This window comes from Neolamprologus multifasciatus, chromosome 22 (assembly GCF_963576455.1).
Source record: "Neolamprologus multifasciatus chromosome 22, fNeoMul1.2, whole genome shotgun sequence".
Taxonomy (NCBI): domain Eukaryota; kingdom Metazoa; phylum Chordata; class Actinopteri; order Cichliformes; family Cichlidae; genus Neolamprologus; species Neolamprologus multifasciatus.
In genome coordinates, this window is record NC_140459.1 from 19317461 (window position 1) to 19341442 (window position 23982).

The following is a 23982-nucleotide window of genomic DNA, read 5'->3' on the forward strand; positions in this document are numbered from 1 at the left end:
CCTCCTCCACATTCAGTGCTCCCTCTTGCGCGTACGGTGAGCAGCAGCAGCGGCAGCAGCAAAGGCTTCAGCGCTTCTCTGACGCACCATCGGAGAGGAGATTCACAGTCCCACAGGCTGTCAACGCAGACGCTCTCGACATCTCTTCCCCGGACCTCTGCGGTCAAGCTTTCAGCATCAGCCTTGTTTGTTTTTAGTCTTTCCCCCCCATCTCCCTCCCTTATCTTGACATTTGTCCGCCTGAGCGCCGTATTTGGTGGGGATGCCCACAGTTGGCATCTCTTGGCTGGGAATTTACTTCGGAGTTGATTTTGTATCTGCAAGAACTGTCAACACGAGTGATTAATTTGTATCCCGAAATTACCAGATTTTTTTTAAATTATTTTTTTAGGGGGGGAGGGGGGGCATCCTTCAGAACATTTTTTGTTCTTTATACAAGTGGTTCACATTAAAGGTGAAAAGGGGGGGTTGTAGAATGAGAGGGCTGTTTGGACAGGAGATCGTTTGGATGACGGACACCGAGAGGCAGTAGCTCTCCCTCTGCAAAGCGAATCTCTGCGCCCTTGGAATATTCTCACAGAGGCACTGTTACACAGTAGAAATATTTTCTCAGTTTGCAGTCGTAATCCACGGGACGAGTTTGCCCACTGCAGGGGCTGCTGCGGCTTTTGCGTCTGTTGTTTTGAATTCATATCTCCTTGACGGACGGGCGCGTGAGGATCCCGGACGAGCCCGAATTTGCAATGCCCGAGCAGTGAGGGCACGGTGGGATTTCATTTGGTCACCCTGCACAGTAGCATGGCTCCAGCCCGGAGGGACTGCAGCGGCTGGGAGATGTTCCTCCCGACGGGATGCCTGCTCCTCTCTGTTTTGCTATTTCACCCTGCTCTAACCAAGGTGTGCAACGACCGCACCAAACACGGACAGGACAACAGCTGGTTCACCAGGGACGGGGAAAACTTGCCCATAATGGTTCTTATGCCCATGAACGAGTCGGCCCTGATGAGCAGCATCAGCCAAGGAATCGAGCCGGCGGTTCAGCTGGCCATCCAACACATAAGGGAGTCCGGGAAGTACTCGTTCTCACTCATCACCAAAATATACGACACCGAGGTAAACATGCAGACTAAATCTGCTCACTAAGCTGCCGCCGGCTGGCTCGGTCGTGCTTGAAACATTTGTATATGGCTTGTATGTGTGTATTTGTCTGACTGTTCGCGCGCGAACAGTCAGCTTGTGCACGTGTGTATGGCGCGCGCATTGCCCCGCAGAGCTCCACCGAGTGTCCCTCCAAAGGGGGTTCTGTTATGCTTGGCATCTGCGAAGCCTCGTTGGTTTTGGCGAAGGTGTTTTTTCTTTTTCAGTGCGCAAAAGTCAACTGTAGGTGTGCCCCCCCCCCCCCCCCCCCCACACACACACACATACACGAACATGATGTACGTGTCTGCCTCGTCCTCCTCATTTTAGCTGCTGTCGCTGGTAGTTGATAGGGCATTTAAAATGCAAGGTGCCATCACAAGGCTCTGCTTTATCTGGGTACTCTAGAGGCACACTTTTCAATGCTTTAATGGTTATTGCAATCTCTGCTATTCGCCATCATCAACCAGTGATTTAACGTTTTTTATTTTAATTTTTTTTTTTTAAATCACAGCATCCGATCTTTGATTCTGCAGTGGCCACTTTATAAGCGGGCTTTCAGTCATGAATCAGTGTAGCTTTCTAACGATTAAAGGGGCTGGTTCTCCTCGTGCCTGAAGATGGCGGTAATTGGTTGTACGATTTCTCCTGAATCCTGGCACCCTTGAAAAGAGCAGAACATCACAGTGTTCAAGCTCCAAATTAAGATCCATTTATTTGATAACGCTAACAACTCCAGCTGAAGTCCTCTTGAAGTTGCCAAAAGTGTAGACAATAGCTTGTTCTCCATAATCTATTTACACTTCAGTTATTTGACTCAACAGTATAGTGGTCCTTTAGGCTTAAGTAACGTCTATGCTTTTGAGCGCACACTGTGCAGATGAGGGGTTTAATTTACCATCAACCTGCTTCCTTGATAGTTTGTCAAATTTCTATGAATTTCAGCGAGACAAGTAGCGGTTGAATCAATTGCGACTCTATTTATCTGTTTTATAGGTCGAGCCAGATCTGTTTTATTATGCCACCTGTCCCGCTGCCTTAGAAATCAGCAGGTTTTCCTTACCGTGTGGGCACAGGTGTGTCCATGTGAAAGAGCACGCGCATCTCTGTTGACAGGGGTAAGCCCTCAGAGGCAGCATGCGCTCAGACCTTGGGATTAATGTGCTGTTATGAGAGTTATGATTTTTCTCCTTCTATTCCCCTGGAGAGAAAGATGAGCTGGAAGCAAGAGGTCAGTGGGCCAGCCTGACACATGCTTGCTGGAAATGTCTGGTAGTGATGCCAGCTTTCTAATACTGGGAAGGCATGAGAACATTTTTATTTGATCACTTTTTGGCCAAAGGCTAAACTCCATTGCTCTATAAAAACCCAATGGCATTTCAGGGTGGTTTTCCCAGATGGGGCAAATGAAATTCCCAAGTTCTGGTCATGTTTTTGAAAATGATTAAGTAAGACTATTAGATGCCTGCAGTGAAACTTCTGTAATATTCTTTTAACAGCAGATCTCATAAATGTGTTGTTAAGCTGCTAACAGACTGCAGGCATCCTTGGTTGTAAAAACTAGGAAAAAATAAAATTAAAAAAAGAGAGAAAAAGAATGCCCTCCAAATAGCTTATAGTATATTTACATGTGGAATCATGTGGCTCAGGACGCCGTGGTTAAAGTAAACAAGAGGCCAAGTGCAAATTGAAGCATATCACCGCTACTGAATATTCTTATTGTATGTTTGCAGAAAATAAAGAAACTGAGACTTTGGGGAAAATATGATTCCACTAACATCTGAAGATATAAGATGCTATTATTGTTTGTGAACACTTGTTTGTGTCTGAACAATAATAAGCATGTACAGCTAGAGAAGACCTTTGCCTGGGAGGGGGATATCACTGTAGTGCTGATTATATTGCTTTCACCCGCTGACTCGCTTATAGGACCAATAATGTGACATTCGTGATGGTTGTGCTATTACCTATATATGCGTTTTCATTGTACATTTATTGCAATATCATTTTTAACTTACACACAAACGAATGACCTAAACACACACTCACAAACAAAGGGATGGACCCAACTTTCCACCAAGCACATGCTTATGTCAGAAAATAATACATGCATGAGTGCGTTTGTTGCAGCTAGCAGCAGGCCAAGTGTGTGCCTGCGTTGTGCTTGTACACATGTGTCTGTGTTTGTGTGGGCACTGGGATTTAGCCCGGCAGATGTAAGTAATCAGTCCCCGAGCACAGGCTCTTTATCCCTTTATCCCCTGTCAGTGGAGCCATGGGTTAACTGAGCAGGCCTGGTCCATCCTTGTGCAGTGTGGAGGTGGGTGGTGGTGGTGTAGATGACAGTGAGGCACTCAGGAGCTGTCCTGCAGTAAAAGGCCGCAGAGTTGAGGCTGGTGAGCTAGTGTTTGGTGGATTGAAGAGGCAGCTAATGGAAGTAGAGCAGATATTCTGCCTTGGTGGTTTCAAATTAGTCTGATCAGACTGACAGCCAACTCTTGAGATGTTTCAGCAGCACAGACAATTCAGCAGGCTAAGACAATTTCACATGAAAATACAGCATTACTTAAAAAAAACAGAGCATTTGAGGTAGAAAAGAAGCAGGATGGATTATATCAACTAGAAGGCTTAGCGGTGGAGCAGGAGTTGGTCCTTTACTGCAGCTAGATGTGTGAGTGTGGATTTTTAGTGTAACCATGGACTGATACTGTAACTCTGCAGGCTTAGAGGATCAAAGCTTTGGAGAGGACAGGAGGCACTGGAAGAGGATGGAAGGGAGACTTTGGGCAATGAAAGGGTTCTAGGCTAAGCTACGCTAGTTCACCGGCTTATAGGATGAGTGACAGGCCCTTGAGAGGGGCCACTCAGGAAAATATCCCATTTTAGCAGAACGGTGGTGGAAAGTTTTTGAATTGCAGTGACAACTTTTATTCAGCTTGAATCGTATGAGACAAAAAGCTATAAAATCAACAAGGCAAATTCTAAGTGAAGCGTTGTGAATTTGAAATAATTCATTCATACACACTTAGAACTCTAGATTAATCGCTGGACTTTGCGTTATGATACCTATATTCTTACAGCGAAGAGTGAACTCATCAGTACAAACACAACGACAACGAGTTTGTTGCAGTTTGAGATGCGCATCTTGACCGTGTCCAGTGCACCGCATACAGTATACAGCTATTTATAGTATGACTTTCTGTTCATGTAATACTACTGGCCTCCTGTAACTGCTAGAAGTGACCTATGTTTAGAGACGCTGCACACAGCTGCAGTATAAGCCGCTTCCCCTTTTCTTCTCAGAGGGCTAGATGCGACATGTCACATTTAAGCTCGTGATGGCAAGCCCGAAACCACAGTACAGTAGTCTTGTCCACGGGATGCTGAGCACCCCCACCCCCCGCTTAGTGTGTGTAAGGCATTCTGTCATTTTGTCACAAGAAGTTACGTTTTCAGTGAAAAGCCATTTTCATAATGGAGGTTACTGTTCTGCTAAGCATAGGTCTTGAGTCAAAGTGAGCTGGTTCAATGCTGATACTCTTGGTGGGGTTGAGGAAAATTTGTTTTAGCAACAGCTCTTTGTTTGTTGTGTTGGCCATTTATTTTTGTAGTTATTTGGGGGGGAGAGCCTCTTAGAGTACCATCCAATGAACTTACTGTTTCACACGCTGAACTCACCTTTAAGATTCATTGTATAATAACCTTACACATACAAATGAAGCTCCACCTTTAAAAGTCTTGTATTTTCAAAAGGGGTCTGATGTATGCCATGTGTTATTTAAATGTGTGACACCCACAGCATTTAGTGGTGACCTGGGAGGGTCAGCAAAGATTGCCTGTCACCATTCCTGGGAGAGGGTGAATGTTCAGCGTGAGCAGGGAAAAGCAGCATGTGGCAGTTCTGGCACTCTCTAGGCATATAAAAAGTGCTGAGTGTGGTTGTATTCACTGACCCGACACAGATAGTGGGGATCAATGCGCAGCGGCCCTTCTCATAGAACGAACAGGATCTCAGGGGAGAATCAGAGAGTGAGGCGAGAGGGAAAGAGATGCGTAGGGCTGTTAGATGGAGATCCCGAAATAGGATTATATCATCTTCTGTGCAGGAAGAGGAAATGGCCAGCCTCTTAATTCATATTGGATCCTAATGTAATGCTGTTTGCATTGTTTCTGTCAGGCAAGTACTTTAATGGCTATTTGGGAAAAAAAAGAGAGAAAGCAATTACTGCATGTAATGAGGTATGCATAATAGATCTGTAACAGGCTCCAAAGATCTTGTGTTACGTATATCCCCTCAGAAATTGATCACAGTGTCTTCTTTATTTGAATGTTTTCACACTGTGATTTAACAAAATGAAAGAAGCATGGGTCACAGTTTAATAAATATGCCAAATCTGAGCATTAATTGCTGACCTTTGTCTGAGTCAGCCTGCCAGTGGCCTGGAGGGTTTGAGTGAGACAAATAGCAAATGTGAGCTTTCTTGATGAAAGGCTCTTTACGCGCCCCGAAGCTGGCTTTACAACAGATATTGTGACACACAAGTACACGCAGAATATTTTGCATAAATGAAACACACAAACAGGCATGTAGCGCATTCACGCCTACATATGGTCACGGCTGTTGTCGATTGGCACCCCTGCAGCACTGCCTGAGGTCAGGATATTGTAGTCACTTGAGCAGTTAGACATGAAGTGTTGTTCATCTCCGGAAAAAGAAAAATGGGCCCGCGGGTTCATCAGACCGAGTTATGCAACGTCAATCTGGGCTTTTCCTTGACAGATTTAAGTCTCCTTCCTGTTGTACTTTTTGCTATCAAATGGTTGGAAATAATAAGAAAATGGAACGATTTCTGCCAAGAAAGATAACAGGCTCATTGTCTGTTATCCCTAGAATCATGCTTACTACCATGTTATTACCCCCTAAGGACCTACTGTGAGCCAGGAAAAGCCTTGCTAGTACCTTAGGGAATAGTTAAAACCCAACCTCATTAAAAAGAATCATTTAAAAAAATTTAAACCATGTACCATGCATCTTAAATACACTGAATGATTAATGTAAATATTTGTCAAAGGATGCAAAGTTTGCATGAATGACAATAAAGAATGCCTTTTTTTAAACAAAAAATGGGTTTTTGAGCATCCACACTCCAGAACGTTCAAAACTACTTGTTCCCTGTGCCCATCTCTTATACACCAACGCTTTTTAATCACAGTGGACCTGACCTTTTGACCACACTTTTCTGCTTCTCCCAGATGTTATTCCAAAGCTTACAAAGAGAGAAAAAAAAGCCCTGTTTGACTTCTTCTTTTATCTGGTACATTGCTTCACATAGACCTCCTTTCTAATGTCTTAATTGCACAATGCTGTATTTGACATTGCTGGTGTTTTGACCACTACAATTCAATGAGCGAGTTCAAGTGTGGCAAAAACAAATTAGAGAAAGCAGCTTGCATTTGCCTAGTGCAGATTAAAGCATGTTTGACGGATTCTTATTGTTTGCGCTTGTGTGTTGCTAATTTGATGGCGTAAGAGAGCTTGCACGGTCTTGTATATATTGCCTGCGCTTTCATGCTGCTTTCATGCCCGATGCGCTGACCCAATCAGGCTAATCACGTGAGAGGCAGCGGCGTAATTCCATTGTAAAAGCACTCTAAGCAAGTCCTGTTGGTTGCTTGCAAAGCAATCAGAATGTGTGTTTGCACTTGAGTGCTGCTGGAGGTTGGGGAAAGGATGGGAAATAGTCTGTGCACTGGATGTGTGGGTGGAGGTACTTATGTGAATATCTCTGTGGTTGGTGAACGTGATTGACCGAATGGTGATGGACTGAATCACCCCGCGCTGATATTGTTAAAATCAGGCAATTACACTGGAGCCTTCCACTGAAATAGAACACAGCAAAACTGCTGCTGTTAAAGGCATCAGGCATCACATTGTTAAAAGTATATTCTTGTTAATTTAGATCTTTATTAGCACACTGAAATAGAACATATAGAGCCAATTAGCCTATTTTTAGTCCAAGATTGTTGATGGTGTGGTCAGTGGACTGTGCTGTACTGTGTGCAGTCATTTTGGTGTTACATAAATGGGCATATGCGAGTATATATCAGTGCAAGCACGTGGGCAACCCAAAAACACTAAACCCCAATAATGATCTGTCGCTATATCTAAATATACTCTAGCATTGTGTGTCACCTTAAACAATGAATCCGGCATCTAAATCTGCATACGTCGCTCTGACTTCACTGCATCTTAATTACAGCCAGTCGGAGCGGTGGTGTAGTAAAAGCGTTAATGAATTCAGCTCGTGATAATCAATTAGTTTTCAAATTAATTTGTCATTGTCAAATTTTAATCTTCCTTTCTTTATGCCTTCCTATTGTTCTTTCGCAGCAGATGCTATGATGAGACATCTGTTGGTATGCCCCCCTTACTCATCTTTGTCTTTCTTTCTTCAATGACTCTACTGTCATTGAGATGCACAATGACTCCAAAAGGTGGCAAACCAGGCATCTGGTTGCCATTAACATTAAACAAACAATTTCTGTACAAACCGTACAGCTGAATGACGGACACCCAGAGGGATATCATCCAGGAGGTAGAAAACGGGTGGGAGGATCAATGGGGAGGTGGGAGAGGCAGAAAATGGTGACTTGAGGAGGACGAGTTAAGGGAGATATAGCGTGAGGCGGATAAACGGGAGAAAAAAATACAAGTTTAAAGAGCTGGGAAATGGATGAAAATCTCTCATCTTTATTCAGTGCTGCTGAAAATACTGACAAGATGGCTGCTGCCATGTTGAGCACAACACTACGTCAGTCTGTCTGGCTGCCTCTGCTGGTGCATCTATAAAGTTGCCACTGATCACCAGCCAAGCTATTTGCGCAGGCAATTAGCACAGCAAATGTTTATCTGCTACTGTACTGCAAACTGTTTAAAAAGTCACTCTTAGCTCCCAAATGTGGCGTGCGCGCGATGGTTTCTGCACTTTTTAGGTTTCCAAATGAAACTTAAGATGTTCTAATCTATTTATTGATACCGTTTTCTGCAAACAAGACCTCCAAAGAGGACCAGGAAAATATGTGTTTGCGTGCTTATGGTTACCAACCCCAAGAGAGGTTTCTTGCTGCGGCATGTCTGGAGAATTTCCATCACTAGACGGCCTCGTATGTATGCAAGGGTGACACACATAAAATTCCTTCTCTTGTAATTATTTCGTCTTTAACCCCCCCAAAAAGCAGACCGTGACCAAGGTCCTACTACTGCAGATGACCTTCTTAAATAATGACTTGTGTTCTGCCCAATGTCGCCCTTGTCAGCTGTTATTATGCCTCAATCCTGCAAATTTTCCATCCCCTCACTCCATCACTGTCCGCTTCTCTCACTCCTCATCAATCCTCCACCCCCTCACGTACGCACACATACTCACAGACATCGCATTCACCTCCCTGTCTTTCTCCCGTGAGCGGACAGAAATGAAAGGATTACCGTGGAATGGGTGTGCTGTTGTCATTAGAGATTGGACAAATACTCCGAGCATGTCCCTGTCTGTTGCTCTCTCAAGGGGACCCAACAAAGAGCAATAAGCAGAGAGAGTCTGTCCTTTCTGCTCCTGTAATTACATTAAAGCTTGTGTAATTCTTGGCCAAAATGCCAACAAAATATTGTCTGCTTCTTGGGAGGAGATGCACGCATGTGGGTACACAGTCGTGTGACCTGGCCTAAAGTATGCCCGCAATGAGAAAGTGACTTCATACATGTGGACGTTTTCAGCCACTTCACGCCAAAGAATAAATAGCCTTTCTTGCTTAATCGCCATCTACACTTGCAGATAGTCTTGCAGGCTTTCTCTATCATGGCTGCACAAACACACATACACACAAACACACACACTAGACTTGATCAGCTACTGCTGTTGCACTAACAAAGATAATATAAAAACATGTTATTGCAAGAAAATGTGTATTACCTGCTGATAACCCAGCACACTTGACCAGTTAAGAGGGCAGGACTATGTACTATGAAGCAAGTTCGACTTGGCTTTGCTTTGCGTTAGCTAGCTCAACAAAACATAAAACCTAATAATAGATAATGGATATCGAGTTTTCTGCTTTGGGCTCTCACATAAAAGGGGGCATTTGAATCATGTTCCATACAAATTAAGCTGATAGTCCATTAAAAAGGAACAGGTCATGGACAGTTATAAAGGATCTTAAACCCCCCCCCACAAAAAACAAAAGCAGTAATTCATGTGCTGCAGATAAAGCAAGAGAGCGACGCAGTGGAAGATTATCAGTCTCGTTAAATAAGTTAATATATTGATTTTACCAGTGCACTCTCGGTGCTGGTGTTTATTTCTAACGTGATAGCTGCACATTAGAGCTCTGAAACAGTAAACTGGATCCATTTAAACATTATCTCTCAAGAAGTGCATTTAGGTCTGATACTGTCATGAAGTCAATATTAAAAACATTTTTTTTTTTTTTTTGCCAAATCAAAGTAAAATTGATCTTATTGATTTACCACACCCTTGTTACTAATGCATGGCTCAACAGGTTGGCATACTGGATATAAGCTATTCTCTCAGCTGAGAATCTCTGTTACTGTTGGAGTCTATTATCAAAAGATAAGAGAAAATGTGACACTTTTAGACCCTTGAAAACCAAAAGTTTCAACATAACCTGTTAACATAATGTTAACATAAGAGCACAATTTGCCAAAGAGAAAGAAGAGCTGCCCATGTGACATTGAATTGTCTGACTTTATGCTCAGCACACCTTGTTAAACCATCAATCTGGCGTTTTAATACCATCTGTTTCCACACAATATGATTATTTATCCATGTAATACCATCATGAAACATATTAGTGAGTAACTGTTGTTCTCCAATGGTTCACATAGCTTTTCTCGCAAGGACAAATGTTCCAGTAGAACACAGCAGTGGAGCCTATAATGGAAGCCTACTACTGTTGAAAAGCAATTAAAGAATGCCATTAAACTATGAAACAATAATGTGAAAACTGAACTTTATGATGTATACATTGCAGTGATGACTCTGGAGAACAAATTATGGTAACATACAGGAGACTATGAGAATTAGTTCTCTAGCCTTTCTGGAGGTCTTTCAAGAACTATAAATGCCTTTCAAGAAGCCTGGAAGACTATTCCTGAAGAGTACTTGAAGAAATAACAAAGTGTTTTGTCATATATACTGTAATTCCATTTATGATTGCACATTTTAAGTTTTTTTCCTCTATTTTCCTAGCAAAATATAAATAAACGAGGGCTGCCTTAAGACTTTTGCACAGTATTGTATATTAGCTTTTTGAACAATATATCATGCTTCCATTTCTTTTGTGTGCAGTTTATATTTTGAGGCCATCAAACGTTGTGGTTCGGCATGTTTTTCTTGTAATTCATGTAATTACATTTTGAATTATTACATGTGCTGAAAATGAGCACTGAAAATGTAACCGTCGGGATTTGTTTCAGGTAGCGGACTCCAGCGTGCATCCACGTGCCACACTGCACATCTCTGCTCGGCAGTCTCTGATACACATCAGACCTTTGTCCATTTGCCGTCCGCACATGGGGGATACTATTTCCCCATCCGTGATTACTGGGCCCTGTTAGCGAAAAGCAGTTGGTGAGCCCATTGTGAGCCAAGAGCGATAACAACAGACAGTAGAATCACAGATGTAACCTGCACACACACACACACACACACACACACACACACACACACACACACACACACACACGCACACGCACACACTCCCAGCCACTCTGCCTAAGTGCCCATGCACAGTAGCAATGGTATACACATCTGTCATGCCCATCCAAAGCAGGCAATCATGTCGTGTGCGATCACAAAAGGCTGTGCAATGATGATAAGAGATTATTTCCAACCAGGCTCTATCTGCTATGACTCAGTCCTAATCTTTGTGCATGTATACGTTTCTGCGTGTGCGTGTGTGTGCACATATGTGTGTCATCATGGATGGATAGTTTGATAAATGAATAGCAAAACAGATTACATTGTTCTTTCTTATGTTGTATCAGTGGAATTGTGTTTTGTCAGAGCATTTTGCTTTAAGCATTTCCATTTGGCAAACAAACCCCAATGCACAGCCTCTCTCACACACACATACAGACACACACACACACACACACACACAGCATACTGTTACTCACATCATTGCACACTGCCGCTACACTGCAAAAGTTGCTCTTGGCTGCTCTACATGTTGCAATGAAAAAAAAAGTTAATACATTGCTAAACAAACCATGTTACAGGCAATAGAGCAGGAACTGAGGCTGTAAAGAGCAGTTAGTGTTACAGAGCTTGTTGCTGATAGATGGGATCGGGGCCCTGATTGGACTGACCCGCAGTTGCCCGTCTGACTAATGAACTGCTACTGTAAGCCAGGAGCCTTTTATTACCGTTTTTATAGAGAGAAGAGGAGCGGCAGTGTATGTTTTTACCAGTCGGCTCATTCCTTTGCACAAATGAACATACACGTGCAACAAACCTAAGCCCAGAACTGTTGATCTCTCAGGCTTTATACAGAGCCTAAAATAAACCACAGACGCGATCTGTTGGGAAATGTTGTCTCAAACGGAACCTTGCAGGAACATCTTCGAGTCAAGTGTTTGTTCAGGTTTTGTGTACTCACATCGATCACGACAGAATGTGTGCGATTAGGTGTTAAGCAGCAACCTAATGCTTCATAACGTAAAAGGATAGTGAAAGTGATTTTTAGTGATGAAGCTGAGAGCCACAGATGTCGGCTTTTTAGCATTCAATCCCAAATGCTTAGATGTACTTTGGACCAAATCTACATGGTGATTAAACCGAATAGATGCAGGCAAATGTTTGACCAGTGATCAAGGGATAGAAACACTAGTATCTTTGCCATCTTAGAGTTTCCTGTGATGCTCACGTCGATCAGCAGTATGTCTGGACCGATGGATTGTCGACTTGAGCAAATGTCTTCGGATATGCAGGATGCAAACTAGCGCCTTTTCGACGTCTTGCAAATAAATTGCAATCTCAAGAATCAAAAGGACCCCACAGTATGCTCTGGAGGATTCAGTCTGTACTTCAAGAAGTGCACTTGAAGAAGATGAGTGCAATCATGAAATGCACTTTCTGACCTAGATTATGTGTACCTCCTCCTTCACCTGATAGTTGAAAGAAAAACCATCCTCTGAACACTGAACATATTCTGAATCCTTACACTAAAGTATAAGCGTAAGCATTTGAAAGCCCTTTAGATATTAATATATGTATATGTATACTATTAATTCATAAAGAGCTTAGCAGCAAAATCTTGATGCTGAATTAAAAAAAACAAACAACCCACACATTAAAAAAAAAGCTGGATGAACAACAACTAATGCATCGACAGTTTCAGCAGATTTTTTCACATCATTTCTAAAGACCTTAAATAACACATTGATAAGCAGGATTTAAACATACTTTTAGAAAGCTTAAACATATAAATATATTTCTATGTTTTTAAAAGTAAAATCAGGAAATGGTAATTGACATGTTTAATATAGACTGAGCGGATATACATAGTATAATCTAATAAGCCTCATCTCAGACGGTCTTATCTGGTGATAACACTATTTTCCTGATTAGATGCTCTCACTTCCATGCTGATTTCATGCCTCCATCCAAATGCAGACCGGTCTTTGCCAGAAAGCAGCTCTTCTGTTCGTGTGTATTGATTTCATGGCTAAAAACAGGGTGATGGCAGAACGCCTGTTCCATTCTTCCTATTGGGAAACATCCAAGAACAACTGCTGCCACCCTTTCTGCTACGACTTAAAAACGGGCAGCTTGTTGGCAGTATGAATTCACCTACACCTTTTCTTTCATTCATTATATACCATCAGCTAAATCGCATTTTAAGTAGTCCTTTAAATGTGTCCTATTTTCATTTGATATCTGACGGGACATTTTTCAATAGTATTTCAGAGCCGCAGTGAAACGCCTTAGAAATGAACTCCTGGGGTTTTCACCAATGCTGCAATAGAACTGGCCTTGTCAGCCATCTTTTATTAAACCCTTCAATTATGTTTGAAATTGTAAAGAAAATGATCATCTTGGGTGAACATCACTAACCATAATCACTCAGCCACATACTGTAAAGCAATTAAATCCCCAAGGTATACAATAAATCGAAGTGCTGAAGTGACATAAAAGTAAAAGTTCATTTGGGGAGGAAACTGGCGTTTTACAGTGCAAGAATCTCCCTGTCATGTATCATTCCTGCGTTTCCTGCTGTGATGGTTATTTGGCTTTCAGAACCATTTATTGCCTTAGATTGATGTAGCCAATGAACAGGGATAGCTGGTTAGGCTGATGACACCCCAAGCTGTGAGAAGGAAGGATGTCTATCACGTTAATTCAATAGAAAGCAGTTGGATAGTGAGTGAGATTTCATTATTCCAAGTAAAGGATATAATTCAAGGGGCCATCTGGATTGATGGAGGATCTGCTAAACTGGGTTTATATTCGTATAGACAGAGCTATCACAAAGCGCAACAAGCTGCCTGTACGCTCAACTGTGACATTCTTGGAGTTGCAGTAGTTTTTACAGTGTAAAATTTGTAAACCAAACAATCCAAATGCTAATTTTAAAGGTCCTCTCCATGCCAGGGGCTCTAGTTCCATTTTGCAGACTCTTTAAAAGGAAAAACCAACTCATGTCCACACTGAGCTACAGTTCATGTTGCACTAATTACTACCCTCATTAGTATTCTAGTGGAACATCAGCAATTAAAATAACCATTAAAACCAGAAGGATCTCTTGCAGCGAGGCTTAGAAGAGGAAAACAGGAACATGTAACATGTATGTTTTATTAGTTGTTTCCAATGTTCAGCACACAAATGGGTAAAAGGTGTAATATGTCTTTCAAATGTATGTAAATTATGTTGAAACGGGGCATCGTGTAGGGGAAGCGCTCTGCACATGCCATGCGTTTGTTCGTGAGGTTGGTAAACCTGCTAACTGCATATACCGCAGAGGTAGAGGTGGACGTGATCACAGCTGATGCACGTCGTCTGCTCTGCGTAATGTTGGAGCCTTGATCACACAACCTCACACTTAGTCCGCAAACAAAGGCGCACGGACCCGAAAGGATGAGCGTGTGCTCGAGTTTTTGTGCGCTCGTTGACAATCTCTGGACTTTACAAAAAGCAAGGCACACTATCCCGAGGTTGTGTGCATGAATATTTAAAGGTGGCATGCTAAACAACTCTCCGGTGCTGACCTGTTGCTGCGTGTATTCTTATTGAATAAGTAAACGTGCCTCATATTTACAACATCACTGCTTTTATGATGCATGAATCAGAATTATACATGGTCCCCGGTGGTTGTTGGCAGCCTCCCTCTACATAAATATTATCTGTGTGCCCCGACTCTGTGCTGCTCTGTTGACTTGCTCTTACACACAAGGGAGCTTCTATTGATTTCTAGAAGGCCTTCATGCTGACTTCTTAAGCTAACAGGAATTGCATTTTCAAAAATGGGCCTTCCACTGCTTTTTTTGTCCAACACGCCTCCTTCTGTGCGTGTTTCCTCAAGTACGCCGCTATTTAACTTTACTTAACTTTAGCCAGTGGATTTTCCTGTTATTTGCTCTAGTTTTGTGGAAGATGCTTTTATGTGTCACATTTTAAATTTCTTGTCGCAAAGTGAACAAAAAGTTGACTTAGAGTGTAAATAAAAGGAGGCACACTGTAATGACAGTATTGCTATTGTTTAATAGTTGTACTGTTAAAAAACAAGTGTTAAAAGGGTCAGACCTAGGTTTTTATAATCTCATTATATTAAAATATGCCTGCATACTCTTTTCAAGCTGTCAATGACGTTGCATCGAAGAGGGAATCAGCGTTAACCTGGCTGTTCCTCGAGGCAGAGTGTGTGACAATGGCGGCAAAAGGACTGCGGGTTCGCGACCATTTCTTTCTTTCTTTTTTTGATGGAGGGCAATGGTAAATGCCAACGATGTCTGAAAAAGAAAGGTCTTCTAATCTCTGATGGTACATGGAATAAGCTGTGACAGATGGAAAAAAAGCATTGCCAGCCACAATTTATGGAGGCGAAGCTGAGAGGAACAGAGTTAATACTAGGAGAAAAGAAGGTGGCAACATGGAGAGAGGCAAAGGAAGGCATGACTGGAAGCAGAACTACTCATTTGAATGTACTGTGTGTTGTGTAGCACTGTGCCAATAAGCTAGTGGTACTATGATTATCAGGTGTGCAGTAAATTTGGCAATCGAGCTTCCGGTAAAGATTCAAAATTAGGTGTACTTGATGCTTAATTTTCTGGTGATTAAATGCAAAAGTAAAAAAACATGCAAAAACAAAACAAGGAAAGGAAAGGAAGAAAAACAAGGCTAAAAACATCAAAGAAAACCCCAAAATAATAAGAAAAATTGCAAATCCGGAGAAGATTTTACCACCCGTAGCTCCCAAATCACTGTGGATTTACAGCTCTTCAGTCTGAACATATTAGAAGAGAAAGTTTTGGGTGAAGTCATGTTGCATGTCACAGCTTTCTCCCACCACAACAAAGGCAGACCAAGAATAATGTTAGCGCCTATTTAATCAATTTATTCATGAGGGTAATTGAAATATTAACACGGCAGGCTCGACACTTGAGACCGAATGTCTTCAATGCTCAGATCCTGCTCGACTCACTGAGGAAATTATGTTTTATTTACACACGTGACTCCATCCCTTGGACAGTTTGAAATTTGATTTATATAAGATATCAGTTGTTAAAGCGATCTAAATAATTTAAAGACTGAGTAATGGTGAAAACACAATCTCAAGTGAAGAAGAAGAAGAAGTAGAAGAAGAGGAGGAGGATATGGTGGGGTAATAAGCACAAAAAGCACAGGTGAGGAGAGGAAAGGAGAGAAGATGTGATGTGAAGACGGTTTAGAGAAAAGAGGATTTTGGGGAGAGGAGGATGGTAGCTTAGTCAGAAATGAGCGACAGCTGGATGTGACTGGTATGAACACAACCTGGCATGTTTACCCCTTTCTAACGCCACGAGAGCAGCGCCGGAACAAGGCAGTGAAAATCAGACAGAGGCACAAACACTTTTGCATCTGAGAACAGTTTGATGCGAACACACCTAGCCTTGTCTTTTCAGGCACATGGCTTTAGGTTCTCCAACATTTCAGCATCCGTGTGTCATTTTGGGAGTTAATTGCACTGATATGCGTCTGTGTGTGTGGTGCGCACAGTTGTCTGTGCCTCTGAGGTAGTCATTTGGGGTTGCTGGCTGGGGAGCGAAAAGAAACAAGACAAGTGCGTGGAGCTTGTTGAGGGGTGTTCTCAGACAGGCGTGGGGAGGGGGGCAGGCCTGCTGAGGATTGGGGTGGAGGGTGGGGGAGCTCGGAGGGCCATGTGCTGCTACTGTCACATGTCGCGCTTGGCACTGTAACGGGCGAGCGGTAGGCGGGCGAGGAAAACACCACCTACAGGGACTGTGGGCGTGGGGGCTGGATGAGCAGGATGGCTGCAGAGCTGGCGTTTATTCCTCAGGCTTTATCAGAGGGAAAAAATGAAAGGCGGGGAGATGGATCTGCCACTAACAATTATAGTAGTAGCACTCTCTGCCTGTGCGTGCCAGAGAGAGAGAGAGAGAGATGTATTCCTTACATGTTATGCGTGGTATTGAAGCTATGCATCACCTCGCATATTGACATACACATTTTTTCTTTGTTTCTATTTTTTCCTCTTAAAAAAAATGCATTTAATTAATTTAATTTTAGTTATGATGCAAATGCAAATTCACTTGCACTGTTTTCCGGTTTCATACATGGATGAGGTTGCGTTACCAAGTACATTTTGATGTTCAGATTGACAGTCCTTCATTGAACACTCTTTATTTAAGCCTGCCTTTAAGCGTAGGTTCAGTTTTTTTCGCAAAAGGATTTTTATATACGTGAACAGTAGTTTCTATATTATTTTTCTTATTTGGCATTGTGTGAAAAAACAAAACAAAAACAAAACAAGAACTGTTCTCTTCTTTGAAATGTACTATTAATAGCAGGACCGACAGGTGTGGGGCTTTTTAAATGATGCCCGGTCTCATTTAGATCAAGAGGCATCTCAAGTAAGATCAAAGGAGCACAGACACATGTAGGCTCAGTGTGTCACAGAAAAGGGGGAATATTTTCTGTATGTAAATGAGTTACTTCTGCATTTCAGATTCACTTGAGAAATATCTAAAAATGGATTATAAATACAGAGCGAGAGCGAGCAGCAGAGAAACACAGCGGGATTAGGAAAAGTAAAATTAAGAAAGAGGAAAACATGGAGCTCTATAATCTCCAGAGGAAGCCTGGCTGTGTGTGCATTCACGCTTTTCCTGAATGTAAAGTACATGTCAGTACGCTCAGTGTGAGCAGTAATACATAGAAGAGCAGACGAGGTTCCCATAGAAACACCTGCCTTTTTTTTAAACCCATAAATACGCACACTTGCTACACAACCCTCACTTCTTTGAAGACCACCGTTTCCCCATCACCCTTCCTGCTCGGTGTTTGATCCTCTAGGCAACCAGCAATCCACACCCCCACACTTGTATTACAACATCCCTTGTTCCCTCTTTAATTTCTTCACCCCCATCCATCCCTTTGGCTGCCCTTCCCTCTGCCACCTCTTTTTTGGTAGTGATGAATGTCTGCTGAGTGTGTTGTACAGCAGCCTGGAGGAAATATTCTGCCACGCATCAAGATTATTAGTGTTTAAGCCAAGAACCCTCATGCTGTCATGTTTCCCGATTATTATGTAAGTGATTGATTAACCCTTGACTTAATGCAACCCTTTTGCTGCCACCACTCTCTGTGGTGTCATTTTGTAAATATTTGCCTCCTCCCATTGCACTAGGTGTTAAAACCTGTTGCACTATTGATTAACACACCCACAGAGTCAATGCCTTTAAAGTAATGCTCCTTTTGTTCACATGGGTCACTGCTAGAGGGGGTGGCATTGAGAGGTCTTGACTGATTATTTATTAAGCAATAAATACAGAGTGTATTTTCAGTTTCAGAGCATTAATGTCCTATGCACAGTAAAAAAAAACAACAACAACCAAGCATTTAACTGTACAATTGATTTTTTTCTATTAAAAATACACATTATAAAAAGAGAAAAAGAATAAATGATCATTAAAAACAGAAATGACTGTAAAGAACTAGACTAAAAATAAAAGAAACAAAATAGAAATAGAATAGAAGTATATATAAATAAAATTGAAAGAATCTAAGCTGCAACAGAGAGCACTGTGGAGTCACTCCTCTTTCATTGGCTTCCAGGCAGCTGGACATTGTTGTAATTCTTAAAATGATTTTGTTCTCCAGACTTACTGAAGGACTTTGGCTGCTTTTTCCCTCATTTTCAGTCCCGTACCTGACCATTTTCAGAGGCTGTTTTCTTTGTTGGTTAAGCGACTTAATAGTGACCTAACTCAAGGGATGAACCAGTGTTGTGTCTACACATGACAGATATGTTTGCAAGCAAAAAACGAACAAACCAAAATGTTATAGCCCCCATTTTTTAGTGGAATTTATTAAAAATGATAACAGTTTAACAGGCTTAAAAATAGAATGTTTGCACGAACAAGGTGAACCCCAAAGAACTATTAGCATGGTGCACAGAGCATCCTTAAATGATAAGATGACATGTCCTTGAATAATAGGAAAGAACCCAGCAAAGATGTGACAAATCTTGTGTTTGCCAAAACTTTAACAAAAATGGTCTCAGTGGAAAAGGATGCTGCCAAGAAGTCGTTTCTAAAGGAAACAGGGAAAAAGGCCAAATTACACAAGAACTTGATTTAAAACCATCGGTGACAGCTCTCACAGGCTGATAAATCCAAATTTTGAATCCAAAGTTTGATTCAAATCACCGCAACTGTGAAGGCGAAGCCATCTGTAAAACATGGTGGAGGCTCTGTCATGGTTTGGGGCTGTTTTAGGGATCCTCTCCAAATGGATTAAATTATGAATGTGGAAAATAAATTTTATATTTTACCATCTGGAAAACATCTGTTCCTATAGATTCTAATGCAATAAAAAGCATACCTAGACAGAAAAACAATGAAACACTATGAGTCATGGATTGGACTCCCCAGAGAACAAACCTCAACATTATTGAAGCGGTTTGGGTGAGGCGAGGCTGCTGGACACTGGCGCCACCGGGCCCTCTGACCACCACCAGTAGGCAACAGGTGAAGTGTCTTGCCCAAGGACACAACGACCGAGACTGTCCGAGCCGGGGCTCGAACCGGCAACCTTCCAATTACAAGACGAACTCCCAACTCTTGAGCCACAATTGCCCAAAAATGTTTTTGGCAATTAAATTTACATAATAATCCTCCAACTGAGATTATCACATTTCCAGTGTACAATTAAGCAGATACAATCTCTGGTGTCAACAGAGGTCAGTAATGATAATAATAATAATAATGAATGCGACTAAACACTTGGCAACATCCTTTAAAATGGGTAATTTTAAGCAGCTGGTCGGCACCGAGGAACATTTGTTGTTTCTTGTTGCGTGTCTGCGCTCCTGTGCTGGGATTGAAAAGGAAGGAGAGAAAGAGATTTCTTGGATTTAATCTGCTTCTAACTTTCTCTGAACAGAGCATTAAACTGCTTTGCAAAGTCTGAGAGAGAATCACTCTCTTTCTAATCTGCTGATTTGGCCCTCGGTGAGATTAGTGGGTGATGGTTTAGAATGAGACAGGCTGGAGAGACATGAACGCAGAGAGGGATGAGGGAGCAAAGTGAAGAGAGAACTGTGGGAAGAAATAAGAAAAAAGCTGGAGGAATACTTTTAGTCTTCATTCAAAATTTATGAGATTTTCATCTGGGGTGGGGCTTTTGGTCAGTGGGTTAGTGGAGGTCACACTAACTTGCTCTCTTTTAATGAAGCTGTTGACACCACACTTCCTTACGGCTCCCATTCACACAGCTGATTAATTCTACAGGCTGAAACTGTCACTCTTATTATCACGGCCATAAAACTCGCTGTGTTGTGCAGTTATGGCTGACAAACTGCGAGATATCTCAAATATGTTATTTTCTCGAGCCCCAGACAACGGTCTTTTTTATGTGAAATTACGATGAGTGTCTCATATAAATACATTTCACCATACTTATGTTGCACTTCTGTTTTCATCCCGAAAGGCAAAATTTGCTGCGGACTTATCCTTGGACCCCGATACCAGTGATGGATTCAAGTTTTGACGACCGCACTGAGTCGAGAGTTTCATTTATTTATTTTTTATTATAACAATAATTCTTTCTACTTCATCACTTATCCCACATAGCCCAAAAACAGCAAGGTGGGTTTAAGTTCAAGCACCACTTTCATGCTTTCAAAGATTCACAGAGGACTCTATTTTTCATGTGTGGAGGGGAACTGGAGGGACAAATATGAAATGAAAGGATATTCCTGGGGCTTTCCTCCCTTAAGGTTACCCCCCCCCCCCCCCACACACACACACACACGCACACGCATACTCCTCATTTGACAGCCCTATTTGTCTTGCCTGGTCAAGCCCATTCATCTGGCTCACAACTACCATAAGTATAGTAGTGCTATATATATGTGTAGCTATGATTCAAAGCTTGGTCTTATTACTCGGTTGCACTACTTGAATTACATGCATTACAGCACAGACACAGCATCTCTTTTTTTTTTTTGCCTGTGTGTCTTTACATGATTTTCCTAATCAAAAACACAGAGCTGTACACCCGGTAGCAGCGCCAGTATCTAACTAGACTTTCCTTTGTATCTCCTGCTAAAATATACCTTATATACACATGCCAGTAGCTCCGTGCATGTTCAGTTGACTCCGTCTTTCATCTATACTCATATTTGTGTGTTTAAATAACATACAGTGTATAATCTCTCTCCACACAATACCCTGGGTGTGCAAATTGCCCTTTGCATAAAAACATGAATAATGAAAATCTGTAAATTTTCTCTCCCCACTCTTCCTTCAGCATGGCTGTTTGAAGCATGGCTAATATGAAGTGTTTTTAACCTGCAGGGCTGAGAGATAGGAAAGCTCTAATGAGCCAAATATTGCTACTAAAGTGTGTTTTCTTTTGTCTGTGTGTGTCTGCCATCATACATTTCCTTTTTTTTTTTTTTTTTTTTTTTTTTTTTTTTTTTTTTTTTTTTTTTCTTTATTTTATTTTCACTTGCTGAATACGGGACAGACTTGACTGGGGGAAAGAAAAGGGAGAAAGAAAGAGGGGAAGAAAAACAGTTGAGAAGAGGGACGGGGGAGAAGGGCAAAAAACAAAAACCAACAGAATAAGCAGAAGAAAAAAAAAAAAAAAAAAAAAAAAAAAAAAAAATACATATATCGATCACCTGGATCACCTGTTGAGAAAGAAAAAAGAAAACAAGCAGAAGAAAACGAGAGTAATACAATAAACCACATCACAATGATATATGGGAATATGACAGTAAATACTAAATATTAAACATTATTGTGCAGCACGTAAGATCGACAGCACAGTGTGCATTGAGGTAGGAGCCAAAAAGGGTGTAGTTTGTGTGTGTGATCACCCGTGTGTACACCTGTGAGCATGGACGCGCTTGTTTTCTTAAAAGGTTCCCTCATGTAATGATCTGCTAGAGGGTGTGGGGGGCCACTGCCCCGTCCTCCAGGGCATGAAGCAGGTATGGAGGAGATCAAAACCCCAGACATCCAGAGGCCCCCAGAACACAAGAGACCAAGGAAGACCAACAGAGGGGCAGCCGCGCCACTGTCCCAGAAAGAGCTGAGGAGAGTCCCAGATGAGGGGTCACCCAGCAGCCACGGAGCAGAAGCCAGGGGGGGCTGCAGTGACGTGCCCGTGAGCTCCGCCGGCAGCCAGCTGTGCCTGAGTGACCGAGCCCCAGGCCGAGAGGCCGGGGGCACCCCACCTCCGAAGTGGCCCAAGCGAGCCCCAGGCTCCAGGCCCCGATAAGCAGCCGCCAAGGAGTGAGCCGGTGTGTACCCGGACGCCCACCCCCGGACACAAAGAACCACCAACGCACCGACGTCTGAGGGAGTCCGCCCCCGGCAGGGGAAGTGGTGGGGGGAGATAGGCCTCCAAACCTTGGAGGGCCTGAGCTGTCCTCAGAGAGGTGGCATCTGATACCCAACCTGACATACAGACACAGACATACAGGCACACACAGATACAAACATCCATTCCCACCCTCATGCTCTCATATGCACTTACTCCACACTCAACCAACGTGGAGACAGACATAAAGAGACGCTGTACACACAATCACACTCCCCAAGCGTACTCTACGAACCGGGTCTAGGTACCCTTGCCCCTGGAGGGGGGAACTGCACCCAGACCCAGGTTGTGTTACCCTTTTCCCTGCAGTGGGGAGAAGCAGACCGCCCCGACTCCGCAGCAGCAGGGAGGCCCCACACTCCGGACCCCAGTCGGACGGCCAACTCCTCCTCCTAGCCCCCCTGCTCCAGCAGAAAGCAGAGAACGAGGGTGAGAGAAGACTCCTAACCTCCCTCCACCCGCTCATTGTAGTGTTGATGTATGTGTGTTCTAAGGTGCGTTTAAAACCCAGGAGGGCATGGAGCTACCTGCCAGAGAGCAGCAGGTAAGCGCATAGTCCCTCCTGCTAGCCCTCAATGTCTACGTGTATTTAAAATTGAGAGGTGGGCAACGACGCCGGGGGTGAGGTGTACACCCTGATGGTAATTGGGATTCCGTGTAGCGTGCCCACCCCCAAGATCCTATATTTATGTGTAATGAGAATGTGAGTAATGTGAATGTCTAAGTTGCGGGATAAAATTGAGGCAGAGGCAGCCAGAAGGGGACAGAGGGGGGGGGGGTTACCTCCTCTGCACCCTGGTGACACACCCCCACTCCAAGGCCCTGCATGTGTGGGTGGTTGTGGTGGAGCGGGAAGAGGGAGGCAGCTGGAGATGGGGAGGGAAGGAAGGGAGGAGCAAGTGACCCCTCCCTGGGGCCAGCTCCCCCGCTGACCCCAGTAGGCACCCCCATACTCCGCGACCCACCAGGGAAGGGGGGCCCAGGCCCATCCGAACCGGGGCCCAGCGCAGCGGCGCCGCCCGGCCCCACAGAGCCCGGGGCAGTCCACTCAACCCCACAACAGAGAAAACTGCACCCACCCCATCATCCACTCATCTTCCAGACTACATAAGACAATAGACGCCCAGGCTGAGATCTTCCTCCACCTCTCCTGTATCTCCCCCTCTTGCAGAGAGAGTTCCTGAGAGAGGAAAGCCCCTGCAAGATGTGACAACCCCCCCCCCCACCAGTTGAAGAGCCCCCCAGCTGGCTCGGCGCACCGGCGGCACCCTGCGCCAGTGGCGGGCCCCCATATACCCACCGGCCCACAACCCCGGCAACACACCAACCAGGACCCAGGCCCCCGAGGCCCGGCCAGGGCCCCAGGCCAGAGCCGGAGCGCCCCCAGAACCTCACGCCCGTCCCGGACCCACCCAGGGGCAGCCAGGCTACCAGGTCAGTAACCCCCGTCCGTCAGCACAGACCCTCCCCTAGCCCCGCTGCACGTAGCCACGAGGAAGCCGTCACCTAAGAGCCAACAGAGCCCCTAATTGGCCATGACCGCTACCCCGGGTTGAGCCCCCCAAGGAAGATGCTCCCGGGGAACCCCCCGACGCCCCAAGCCTGACCCTACCCCCACACCAATCACAACAGTGAAGGCGAGACCAAAATATGACCCCCACCCCCACTAGGTGATGGAGCTGATCAGAGGAGCCCAGAGCGATTGATCTGATGTGGTGGC

The 23982-nt window shown here is 43.6% G+C and overlaps 1 protein-coding gene across 1 annotated transcript in view; it reads left to right on the forward strand.

The window, feature by feature from the left end:
* Nucleotides 1–23982, forward strand: part of gabbr2 (gamma-aminobutyric acid (GABA) B receptor, 2) — a 185714-nt gene continuing 161732 nt past the window's right edge. Inside the window, exon 1 of the mRNA XM_085148616.1 lies at nucleotides 1–1113. Within this exon, the coding sequence (XP_085004742.1) occupies nucleotides 799–1113 (315 nt within the window). The 5' untranslated portion in view covers nucleotides 1–798. The remainder of the gene's footprint in view (nucleotides 1114–23982) is intronic.